This window comes from Phoca vitulina, unplaced genomic scaffold (assembly GCF_004348235.1).
Source record: "Phoca vitulina isolate PV1807 unplaced genomic scaffold, GSC_HSeal_1.0 scaffold5, whole genome shotgun sequence".
Taxonomy (NCBI): Eukaryota; Metazoa; Chordata; class Mammalia; order Carnivora; family Phocidae; genus Phoca; species Phoca vitulina.
In genome coordinates, this window is record NW_022589708.1 from 64,759,812 (window position 1) to 64,773,124 (window position 13,313).

Genomic DNA, 13,313 nt, shown 5'->3' on the forward strand with positions numbered 1-13,313 from the left:
ATAATCAGTCAAAAGACAAAGAAAGAATGTGGGTGGCAAAGAAAGAACTCTGAACTTTGGTTGGTTACTGGCAATTTACTTAGCTTTGAAAAATTTGGGGTGAAAACATAACGTTCATGGATTTCCTAATGAAACATACAGCTGTCTTTAAAATATTTTATGACATATAAGTACTCCATATGTATACAATGGAGAATGTGACTCTATGTGGAAGTTTTTTTTTCTTTCTTAAATAATTTAAAGTCCTGTCCAGTGTTTTTGATTTGGCTTTCATCATATCCAAACTGTTATTTTTCATCCTTAGTTTGTTAGAAAATGATACTCTTGTCACCGGGACTCTGTTTGGTCCAGTGACAGTAATACCCTCTCTTTCACATGTAGAAAGGAGGTGACCTGCCCCCTTCCTTGGAGCTGTCTCCTCTTGGGGTGATGGGATTTACATTGATCTGTTCATAGCGTTGTTTGTCAGACCCTCCCAATACTAATACATATGAGTACAGATGCTCTAGCCATGGGAGAGTCACAGGGATCGGGGCCTCTGTGCCTCACGTGTGGTGACCAGATGAGCTCACCACACAGATCTTCCATCAAGTGACAGGTTTGGAAAGATCACGAAGAGCATCCTCGTCTGGCAGCCACCTCTCCTGGTTAACAGCATGAATGTAAGTGTCCAGGTGGGATCGTGAGATGGGAAGCCGGGCATGACGGGAGTGATGTGCTCTCTGGTTCTTTTTCTTCCAGACTTTCGGCCAGTTTGCTATGAGGAACCACAACACTGGTGCTCAGTCGCCTACTATGAACTCAACAACCGGGTTGGGGAGACGTTCCAGGCCTCCTCCCGAAGCGTGCTTATCGATGGATTCACAGACCCTTCAAATAACAGGAATCGATTCTGTCTTGGACTTCTTTCTAATGTAAACAGAAACTCAACAATAGAAAACACCAGGAGACACATAGGAAAGGGTAAAGGCAAATATGTCATTCCTTATGTGTTCTTCGGAGCTAAAACGTGGGGAGAGAAACAAGCCCCGTATTGTCTGTGTAACCTGGCAGGCTGGTGGCAGGGGGTGAGCTGGCAGAAGGTACCGAGGCTTTCAGCCTTGTGGTCTCTCTGCTTCTAGGGTCAGCATAGCATCTTTCGGCGGGTGGCGTAGGATAAGTATTATGAAGACAAACAAGAGGATAAATATGAAAGCAGGATGAAATTATTAAATAGAAGTATCATGAATTAATGTTTGAATTGCCTTAAAGATGCTTACATAAGAAAACTTCAGAGGAGGAATTCTGGCCGGGTGATTATATATATCAGGTAAAGTACCTTTAGAGATTAGAAGCTAGGTAGTGAAAATCATGACTCTTTATGTAGGGAAACCTTTGGTAGCGATTGGGGTTCTCCTGTGGTCAGCCATTGTTAGGAAGCCAGATGGACACAGGCCTCCCTGAGGTCTGGCCAATGAAGTTTTGAAGTCTGTCTCATCGGTGTGATCAACGGTAGCAAATCCCAGCTGAGGGTGAGGTCTCCTTGTGTATCTTTAAATCATCCTCTTTGTATTGGAGTAGCTGGTAGTGTTCGATACCTGGTTGTCCACTATTCTGTCAGACTACCGTGCAGTCATAGTTAATACAGAACCTTTAGCGTCATTCTCTTTTCTCTCTCCATCCAGCCCTCAGGCCACCTCAGGAAGGTAGACACAAATCTTTTCTTTCAGATTTCCAGGGCAGATTCATTATTGTACTTGGTGATACATTCTAATATTCTTCCTAACATACCTCCTAAATGTCCTGTTGTAGAAAACCTATAAGCCATTGATTAGAAACAGGCTGAATTTATTCATTGATGTTCTAATGGTGATATTTATGTTTATTTATACCCTGTATTTTTCCATAGTGGCTTTGAGGTGGCTTATGGGAAACCTTTGCAGTGAAATGATAAATGAAAAATAGAAAATCAGAAACTGGGGGCTGGGGGCAGCAGGGAAGGAGAACACAACTAAAGGTTAGCATTGTGGTTGTGATTAAAATTGTGCTCTAGGTTTCCTGACAGGGAGGACAAAAAGTGGAAACACTGTAGTGTAATTTTTATCCCAAAGAAGGAAACATAGCCATTCTTCAAAGGAAATAATACTTTCCCTTTGACTGAATTCTTAAATAAATTTCTCAGTTCCTACAGGTTTACTTTCAAATGATTTTTATAAGAATCTTCAGGTGAAATCTAAAGGCAGAACATTAAAACATAATATTGTGGGGCTGTGTGCTGAGGGGTTTTCCAGGTTGGTCTGTGTATGAGACTTTGGCTAATCCCACTTGGTCCAAAGATAGAATTCAAACGTGAAAGGAGTGTTGAGTGCCTTCTGCGAATCTTTCTGCAAGTAGCTCGTTAAAGGTTCTGCTGATGTGGACATGGGAGTTGAGGTTCTGTGTGTTACTGGCTGAGAGCTAATCCCCTAGTTAAGAAACCATAGGAACAAGAGCTAGGACTGACGGCCTCTTATGAAAACCAGGACATCCACCTAAGTGCTCGCTGGATGAAAGGGCACTCCACCCTCTTGTGGTCCCCACCGCAAAGTCCGTATTCTCAGAAAGCTGTTTTGGAAGTGCTTTACTGAGAAAAAAATAAAGTTAGAGGAGCTCTAAGCCATGCCATAAAGCATGGGGAAAAATCAGCTTAGAATATTTTTAAAGGAAGAGCTATCAGTCTTTATGAGGTCAGGGGACTGTTTCTAGGGTGCTCCCTTGGATTATTTGGTTCTGAGCAGCATGGCTTCCTGAATAAGTTTGCAGCAAAATGCCTCCTAGATTAGTGAATAAGTTAACTTGTTCTTTGGAGTTAATTAATCAAGATGCTTAGATTTTGGAGATAGGCATTCATCTCACAAATCTTTGTTGAGCATCTATTCTTAGCCAGACTGTCCCACCATTAGGGATGAAACATTAGGGATGTTTCCTTGGAATCAAAGAAACAAAACAAAAACAAAAACAAAAAAATCTGGCTTTCATGGGTTACACATAAGTAAGGAAAGACAGAGAAGGAAAAATGTTATATATGTCTAAGGATTCGTCTAGAGGAAAACACAGGAGAGGAAGAGATTGGGGAGAGCTTGTTATAAAGTAGAATGGGATAGCCAGGGAAGGCTTTCCTAACAAGGTGACATTTGAGCAGAAAGAGAAAGAGGGAATTAGCCACATGGAGGGGGAGCTTTCGAAGCGGAGGGAGCAGCAGGTGCAAAGGCCCTGAAGCCTGCCTGGTATATACCTTGTAAGAAGAGCAGGGAAGCCAGGGTGAGTGGAATACAATGGGTAAGGAATTGGGGAAGTCGTAGAAGAGGGGATAGGACCAGGTCACAAGAGTTTACAGATCTGAATTTTCACTTTAAAAGGATTCCCTTTTAAAGCTAGTACAGTAAAATTAAACTGTTTAGTGGGGGAAGGGTGAGAGGTTTAAAAACACGCACGAAAGAGAAAACTGAAAGGTTCTATAACAAATGTTAGCTTTGATTATTTCTGGGCTGTGCCTTTGTGGCTGAGTTTTATTCTCTGCATCTCTGTATTTTCTCAGTCGTCTCTCGTGGGCTTTCTTGCTCATGAGAGGATGGGCGGGGTGTGGGCCGTGGCCTGTCAGGGCAGGCCAGGATAGCTGCAGCAGGGCTGAGAAGCATCTCCATGCAGCCCAGCCCAGCAGAGCAGCTGAGTGTGAGTACTGAGGTGGGCCATTCCGTGGAGTTCAGCTGGGCCCCAGCCTGTTTGCTCATCATATTGTACAAAGAGACTTAAAGTTTTCAGGTTCAGATTTGGGGGACTGACCTTGCCTCCAGCCTAGCGATGGCTTTGTATGGCTTTGTACGAGGAGCCTCTTTCTCTAGAGAAGCTACTGCCATCTTCTGGAGAAGCTTTATAATGATGACATAAATCCTGGAAGGCTATGAGGCACACCCTTGGAGTTGTGCAGGGCACAACAGCGGGCCTCGTTCTACTGAGGGCCTGTCCTCTGAACCAAAGCCCTGGCATGGATCTGGAAATCTGTGCTTTTATATTATTACTTTTCTCATCATACATTAAAACATTATTTATTTTGGAAAATGTCAAACATATACAGAAGTGGACAGAATCGTGTAATGAATATTCATATCACCCTCTCCAGCTTCAGTAATGATTCACAGTCTGTGCATTCTTATCCTCTATCTCTCCACAGTATTTTTGTGAGAGTATTTTAAAGTAAATCTCAGACTTCATATCCTTTCTTCATAGATTTGAGTATTTATATATTTATATAAGGGATTTCTAAATAAAAGTACCATTATTACACCCAGAAATGGGCACTTTCTTAAAGCTCTGAATGATCCTGATATTCAGCCGTGTTTTTAAAATGGTATGCAGAAGACAGGGCAGCAAAGGCAAGGGGGAGATCGATTACAAACTCATGATAAGGTGTTGAGTTTGTGCCAGGAAGTTCGGGATTATTCTAAGGGGAATGATGAGGCAGCAGAGTCTGAGCAGGGCGATGGGGTAATGAGACTTACATTCTGTGCTGGTATTTGTCCCTTCCTCCCAGTCAGCATTCCTTCCACTCTGGGACTCTGACTTTCTCTTTCTTCTGTTAGAGTCCAGAGCCTCAGAACCGTCTCACCAACCGAAGCAACCCACCTTCCTCCCAGTCTTTCCTGTCATTTCTCTGTCTCATTCAAGACTGTGGAAGAGGACCCAAAGGGAACACACTTGCAGTCTGACTTAGCAGACCCAAATGAGAACCACAGTGTCTCTGGCCCTAAGTAACCACAATACAGGACTCCACACTCCCTCATCTTATAGAACGCGGGCGGCAGTCACACACAAATGGGAAGCCTGGGTAGAGAGGGATGCAGCCCAAGAGATGTTGGAAGAGCTTGCCTGAGGACCACACTGCCCAGGTCCTCTTTGGCATCTCAGGAAGGGCATTATCCTGTTGCTCACTGTTCTCTATGGAGATTTTGAATCTAAAATACAAGTCGTTTAAAGCCACTGTTTTGGCTTATCAAGTGGATGCAAATAAAATACCTGCCTACTTGACTTTTTTATTTTAAGATTTTATTTATTTATTTGAGAGAGAGAGCACAAGAGGGGGTAGGGTCAGGGGGAGGAGCAGACTCCCTGCTGATCAGGGAGCCCAACATGAGACTCAATCTTGGGACTCCAGGATCGTGACCTGAGCCGAAGGCAGGCAGTCGCTTAACTGACTGAGCCAGCCAGACACCCTTGACTTTTATTTAGATGCCACTGTCTCTAGCCAAAGCCCAGCCTCCTTCACAATGGGGTTGAATTCCACCCTTGTCCTGCCCTTCAGAGCCGACTCAGGCCTCCATGTGCTCATCCCATTGGCTCTGCCCCCTCTTTTTGCTCAGGGCACTAAACTCCTGCCTGTCTGCCCAGGCTCTTCTCTGCTTTCCTTATTCTGCCTGTGGTTGCGGATAATACTTTCACAGGGTTGAAAATCATCCCCTAAATAAAGACCAGAGTCAGATAACAAAAATCCTATCGATTCAACTTAGGTTCTGGGAGGATTATAAATTTGAAGGTCCTTCAATTCAAATACATCCTGAACACTGGGCCATCTCATTCTCTGGCTCTTTCCACCCTGGCTCACCCTCTTTTTGAACAACCATAACCACCGCAGGGGCAGACCTTCCCCCCCGGGAGCTTGTAGGGACTGGGAAAGGAAGTCTGCTTGTATTTGCCCCAGCCTCCCCTCCAACGGGTCAGTGCAGCCGGGTAGCCATGTCCCAGCCGGTGAGGAGCATCCCGCCTGGACTGAGCATCCAGTGCTGTGCTTCAGCTCTGTGACTCCTGACCAGTCTCCTCAGTGACGTGGCTGGAATACACAGCGCTGAAAACCATTCTTTTCTGAAATTCTATTAAGGGAAAGGAGATGGGAAACGGAAACAATAAATATGCTGGGAGGCAGTCACAGCTAATGCACTGTCGCCTCGGGTGCTCCTGAGAACCTGACAGGGGCAGCCGGCGGCTGGCGCTCTCAGTGAGGTTTTCTAAATGCACGGCTATGCAGAAGCCCCCAGAGGTCTGTAAATTCTATTATTTAAAAATGGGTATTTTCAGTTTGAGGGGACCCAAAATCTATCCATCTACGTGTATTCTGGATCCTTTCTGTGAACCCCTTGTGACCACATGGCAATTGTATTTACAATCACGTTGACCCCTAATGCTGGAGAATTTGGTTTCTGCTGAAAGGCTAGAGGAAAACTGCTGGGATTTAATGTTCACTAGACTAGAACATCTTCATTTTATCTAACCCCAGTCCCTTAAGGCTATAAATGTATGTTAAGTCTTAAACCCAGACACCTGGGGGAGAGAGTCAGCTCAGGTTTAATCTGGAATGAAAATTAGTGTGGGCAGCACCAATCTCAGGGTGGTGGTTTGCTTTTTAGTCCAAAAATGTGAGGTAAAGTTAAAATAAGCGACATTTTGATGATGAGTCTTTATATCTGGAAAAGGTGGCAAGAATTTTGTTGTTCCTAAGTAAAATACAGGCATTATTTCTGTGATCTATAATAGCAGGTGACAAGTTCTAAAATGAAATAGATCTCTTTGAGGTATTTATTAAGACAAATGGATTCGTAATTGTTGTTGGAATAAAATGTAAACTTCATTTATTGTTTCCTCTGAAGTGGGTTTAGTGTATGCACATCAGTGACATTTCCACGATACTATCTGTGCCCAATTTCTATTTTTTTGTTGATACATGGACCCGAAGGACTCTGTGATGTTTTCTGCATTGTGTATTTACTTTGCCTCTAATATTGTGAGCGCTTACTCTTGGAGTGAATAAGCATGAGATTGAGAGTGACAGAAGGAGCAGTACAAGAGAGCCTCAGCAATCATTGTAAACATGGGGTGCAATCCACTTTTAAATGGATTCATGGAAAAAAAAACCACAGAGTATCATCAGAACAAGTGGGCATTGGATCACACTTCTTACTACGGCTGGTGATATTAAAATTAATTCATAATTCATAATTATAAAGTTATAAAGGCATAAACAAATTGGGATAGAAATTAATTTCACAATAGATAGTCACAGACCTTGAGGTTGCAATGAGAAGAGAATGGTGTGAATCCTAAACTAAATACGCTGCTGGTGCCTGAGGCATGCTGTGTTTACCTCGTAGGTGTGCATTTATACTATGTCGGGGGCGAGGTGTACGCCGAGTGTGTGAGCGACAGCAGCATCTTTGTACAGAGCCGGAACTGCAACTATCAGCACGGCTTCCACCCGGCCACCGTCTGCAAGATCCCCAGCGGCTGCAGTCTCAAGATCTTCAACAACCAGCTCTTTGCTCAGCTGCTGGCTCAGTCGGTTCACCACGGATTTGAAGTCGTCTATGAGTTGACTAAGATGTGCACTATCCGCATGAGCTTTGTTAAGGTGAGGCGTGCTTGCTTTCAGATAGTAAGCTGCAAGGTGAAAAACAAAATAAAACAACCCCCAAAGCATTCTTTGGGTGCTGTGGCAGCTATTCCACCCGTTCAAGTAGGCAACCGGGTTTTTGTTGTTGTTGTTTTGGGGGGGTTTCTCTTGGAACTTGGCTCCGTTGTTTCCAAGAAGAGCTCCTCCAGGAGTATCAACTCTCTTGTTTAGCAGTTACAAGGAAATTCTTAACTTATCATTTTACTTTTGAAGGAAGAACAAGTTAAGGTAGTAATCTGATTTTTTTTTCATGCAGAAGATGAAGTGACAATGATAATTTTATAGGATTTGATGCCACAGAGGGTTTTTTTTTTCATCTCTCAAATTCCTGAGCACTGCTGTCTCTCAATAAATGTTGTTGAATGTACCTGAATTGAATACAACATTGCCCTTACTCTTAGCATACAGGCCAACAGAGGAGATCATATTTATAAATAAGCTACAAAATAGACAGTGGTGGCTCTAAGACAAGCTAGTGTACATTAAGTGCTGTTATAAAGGCATAAACAAATTGGGATAGAAATATTATGTTGTGTATGATTAACTCTGAGTGAGTAGTAGATGTTCTGTTTATGAATATTTATTGAATTTCTCGAATTAGATCTTACTAACGTTGATGTGAAGGTTTCGGAGAACTGAGGAAGTTAGTGGGAAGGAAAACCAACTGGATTTGCACGCTGAAGTCTTTGGCTGTTCCATCTCTTGCAAAGCACTTGCAAATAATTCTGATATTTCAAATCTGAACTTGTTTATCAAACTCTGGGTCTGTGTGACAGTTTTCACACTGCCGCATATCCATCCAAGAAATCAGTGTGGCTTGTTCCAGGTTTTTTTCAAAGTAAAATTTATTAATTCTTTAAGATTACCATGAAAAAGAATTGTCCTATTTTTCTATACTCTAATTTTTATTGTATTTATAATTTTAGTAAATATCTTAAAAATAACATCAAGAATATAGTTTCCAATTAAGAAAATGGCTTTTTGAAACCATTTCTTTCATGATGACAAAGCAAATTTACTGCTAAGCTTTAAAAGCATTTTTATATTGTAAAGCTATTAGCAATTACCTGGAAATCTTTCCAAATGTTCTGATGCTTTGGAGCCAGCAGAGGGCATTAAATTGCCATTAACGAACAATCATCTGACTCACAGTTATTTTTTCCAGGTCCATGTTTTTAAATTAGGATGAAATGCCAGTACGTCAGAGTTAATTATTTCACTCACATAAGCTTGCATAGACATCTGATTGTCCTAAGATCAGCTAGATCTATTTCATAAAGCTATACAATTCACAGAAAACAGTAATACTGCAAATATCACAACAGACAATCAGTTTAAAAGAAATTTAAAAGTTCTCATCATGGGGAAGAAATGTGTAAGTATGTGAGGGGATAGATGTTAACTAAATGTATTGTGGTGATCATCTTGCATATATCCAATCATTACGTGTACACCTAATACTAACACAGTATATATCAATTATATCTCAACAAAACCGGGGCGGGGGGGGAAGAGAGTACATATAAAAATAATGTAAAATATCTCATTAGTAATTTCATATCAATTATGTGGTGATAGGATAATATTTTAGATCGAATTGAATAAAACACATTATTAAAATTAAAAAAAAAGAAATTATAGGACTAAAGACTGGTGGCTACCACTGAGAGATGATGGACTAGATCATCTTTGAGGCATCTTTTATCTTTGATTTTTACTGATTCCAGGACTCAGTCGGTCAGTCAATAAGATATTATTGAGCGCCTACCATGGACCACACCAGGTGCCATTCTAGGCATTGGGATACATCACTGATTCCTCAAGATCTCTGCCCTCATGGACTCAGTATTCCATAGGCAGAGACAGGCACTAAACAACAGCTATAATAAAGAATGTGAATGGAAAGAGAAACATAGAGCAGGATATGGGGAATTGGAGTGCTGGGGTAGGGGTAGGTTGCAAGTTTTAAAAAGATGGGCATGGTGGGCCTCCATGGGGACTTGAAGGAGACAGGGGAGTTAAGTCATAAGGGTATGTGGAGGGGAAGCAGTAGACACAGAGGAAGGGCAAACCATACTGCAAGAGCTTACCCCCTGACATTTGTAGGAGCGGGGAGGCCAGGGTGCCGGAGTCAGGAGCATGAGTCAGGGAGCCGGGGGTGGGGTTTGGGGTGGTGAGATCCACCGCAAGGATTTCAGCTTTTACTCTAACAAGATGGGGAGCCCCTGAAAGGATTTGAGCCGAGAATTTCATAATCGGACTTATATTTTTAAAGGATCACTATAGCTGCTATGTGGGTTGTAGATACTATGCAGGCAAGGATGGAAGCCGAGAGACCAGCTTGGAGGCCATTGCAGTATTCAAATGAGAGTTGAAGTTTGCGCCCACTAGGAGGAGCATTCTCAGAAGGTGTAAGAAGGGGAAGGATTCTGAGTTGCACAGGTGATTCCATGGGGGTGGGGGGGTAAGTGAAAGGAGGAGTTAGAGAGATGAAGTTGCCTCCACCCAGGAGGGAGAAGATGCAGGTGGGTCAGTGTAGATAGAAGACTAAGACTTCAGTTTTAGTGAGAATAACTCTGTGATGTTTGACACGCATCCACGCGGAGATGCTGAGTAGACAGTTAGATGTACGAGTCTGGATTTATGGAGAAAGGGCTGGGCTGGAGATGTCAATTGGGGAATTGTAAGCGTTTGCACAGTATTATCCATGAGCCTGGATGGAATTGCCAACAGTGTGAGTTTAACAGAGAAGATCAGGGCTTCTAGGACGGAGCCCTAGGACACTTCAACCTTAAAAGATAGGGGAAAAGAGAAAGAACCAGAAAAGAAAACTGAGAAAGAGTAACCAATGTAGTAGTAAAACTAAGTAAAAGTAAGGCGCTCTTTAAACCAAAAGAAGAAAGTATGTTGAGGAGGAGAGGGGACGAACTAGATCACGTACTGCCCAAGGAACAGGAAGACTGAGAGCTGATCATTAATTTTAGCATGTAGAGGTCCTTTTTGATCTTAGCAGGAATAGTTTCATTGAAGGCTGGGGTTTAAATGCTGATCAGAATGGAATTAAGAGAGAATGGAAGGAGAGGAATTGTCCATACAGCCAGTGTGGACAACTCGTTTGAGGGTTTTTGCTAGAAAGGGGGTCAAAAATTTGGGCAGTAAGTGGTGGGAGTGGTAGGGCCAAGAGAAGTGTTTTGAAGATGGGAGATATTTCAGCATGTTCCTATGTTGATGGGAATGATCCAGCAGAAAACAAAATATTGCAGGAGACAATGGGGAGATTTGCTGGAATGATGTCCTTGGGAAGGCAGTGGAGCCTTATGCACAACTGGATGGACCGGCTTATTTGGAAGATGGATAATCTGTGGTGAGAAGTAGAAAGGCTGAGTATGTTGGTGCAGGTGCTGTGGAAACTCTTCTGATTGCTTCATGTCTCGTTAAAATAAGATGAAAATTGAGAGGAAGGCAAACCATAAGTGATGCTGAACTCTGAAGAAACAAACTGCTGAGGGTTGCTGGAGGGGAGGTGGGGGGGGGATGAGGTAACTGGGTGGTGGGCATTAAGGAGGGCACTTGATGTAATGAGCACAGGGTGTTATATGCAACTGATGATGAATCACTAAATTTTACCCCTGAAACTAATAATACGGTATATGTTAACTAAATTGAATTTAAATAAATATTTTTTTTAAAAAAGATTATCATTCACAAACAGACTGGGGAGTAGGTGTTAGACGTTTTAGGGAACAGAAGCAGGAGTGAGCAGTCATTTGGTGTGTGGGGGGGAGTGGGAGAGCACAGGGACTGGGGGAGTGTCATTCATTGCAGGTGGCATCAGAGATGCACTTGAGGCTTGTGGTCACGAATGTAAAGTGTGATCAGGCAGCATGGTTGTGTTGAAATCCAGTTTTTTAAGAACTACAGATAATCACTGTTCCCAGTAACAGTGATGTGTTATGTCTCTTCATTTTTAAAATTACTTGTCACTGATGTATAACATACAGAGAAAAAAGATAGACCAATTTATTTTTTATTTATTTTTACGGTCTCTCCCACGAATGGTAATAAATTGGAAATTGCCAAAAGTGAGCCAAAAAGAGAGAGAGGAGAAACACGCTTTGTTAGTCAACCCTGAATAATCAAGAGCGCCCTCACTTCTGTCTTTACACCTTTCACATCCACTCACTGGTCTGTAGTGAGCATCTGTTTTGTGCAAAACACTGTCTTCAGCAGGAAGGGATTGAACGTAAAGTCAGGCTCCTTCCCTTGTGGAAGAGAAAATGATTTGCCAGTGTTTCCAATGTGACTAGAGACCAGACCACTCTAGGTCCGTGTATTGAGCTGTGAGCTCAGAGGGAATCCTTTGATTTGGACTCATCTTCGGGTGTCTGGGTGATGCAAAAATTGTCCTGTACTTACAGGAAGGTGGAGCGCACGCTCTCCCGGCTCTCAGGAGCTGCTCTGGGGTGTGGGCACTGTGTGCACCCACACCTGTCTCACACCTCTAGAGGCTGAGAGGCTGACCCGGAAGTCTGGCCCCATCACTCTTGGCTCTGTTCTTGCTTTCCAGGGCTGGGGAGCTGAGTATCATCGCCAGGATGTCACGAGCACCCCCTGCTGGATTGAGATTCATCTTCATGGACCACTGCAGTGGTTGGACAAAGTTCTGACTCAGATGGGCTCTCCACATAACCCGATTTCTTCAGTGTCTTAACAGCCAGTCATGTCTTAAGCTACGTTTCTATAGGATGGATGCTGTTGCAGGCGGTGGCTTATATAACATTTCAGATCTGCAATTAACTGAAGTTTCTAGTACATAATGTAAATACATATAATATATACTATTCGTATTTTTTATCACCAGTTGTTTTGTGCTAGAATTTCTAGTTAACCTGATGCCAGTACAACGTGATTAGAAAAGCAGGTTTTTCATGCCTATGCTATAAGAAGAAGCGGCTTCTTTTGTGGGAGGAAATAAATGAAAGGCAGTTGCGTCAATAGAATTTGAAAAATGTTGGCAGGAAAAAAAGGCAGCATTAGTCAGCCGTGTCATTATAAGGCATGTTGTGTGGCCTACCAGAAAAATATCAAAACTGTTTATATCTTACTAATCAGGGTACTAGCAGCACTAGAGAAAGTGACACTTTCAGACAAAAGAAAGCAGTCAAACCCGTAACATTTAAACAATCTCACTTTTAGTGCTATTGGCAAGAAGGAAAAAAAACCAAGCTTGTAAAATTAATTATGTAAGATAAGTCACGTAAATTATTTTATTTCCCAAGTTGAAATACCTATAACTGGACTGTTGTGCTGATATTAATGGTACATTTGAAACAGATTTAAACTGTGATTGGAAAAGAGACTGTGAAGCTGGGAGTCATGTTGCCTCATGATCTACCACTGTAAAAATAAAAATAATGAGTCTAATACATGGGAAGATTCATATGAAAATAGCATGAAATGAACTGTATTCCCAAATTGCAAAATAAGACCAGAACTTAGTCCGAGAATCACCCAGGGAGACCTCCACATCAGAAATTGGGCCCCTGTTTTCCTGGTTATTCCAGTCAAGCCATCTGGCCGATGTCCGAGTCTGCATAGTGAGCTAAAGGACCGTGTGTGTAAATCCTAGGTGGAGAAAAAGCAGTAAAGTAACAGGGTTGGACAAAAGCATCGTATGTTTAATCACACCTTCTCACATTCCCATTGGAAGACTTCGTGGCGAGGGCACTCCTTTTGCCTCATTTCCCCTACATGTTGGCACATACTATTTACAGATGACTAAAACAGTGGTGAAGCTTTTGGGAAAATCTGGACACATTGCTGGGGTCAAATTTATGAGTTATATAACTTAGTGTCT

General features: G+C 42.4%; 1 protein-coding gene across 10 annotated transcripts in view; it reads left to right on the forward strand.

The window, feature by feature from the left end:
* SMAD9 (SMAD family member 9) overlaps positions 1 to 13,307 on the forward strand; it is a 78,604-nt gene extending 65,297 nt beyond the window's left edge. For all 10 annotated transcript variants that reach the window (XM_032403153.1, XM_032403148.1, XM_032403149.1 and 7 more), the window contains 3 exons: positions 742 to 963; positions 7,158 to 7,414; positions 12,024 to 13,307. In XM_032403153.1, the coding sequence (XP_032259044.1) occupies positions 742 to 963; positions 7,158 to 7,414; positions 12,024 to 12,167 (623 nt within the window). In that variant the 3' untranslated portion in view covers positions 12,168 to 13,307. The remainder of the gene's footprint in view (positions 1 to 741; positions 964 to 7,157; positions 7,415 to 12,023) is intronic.
* Positions 13,308 to 13,313: the final 6 nt, after the last annotated feature.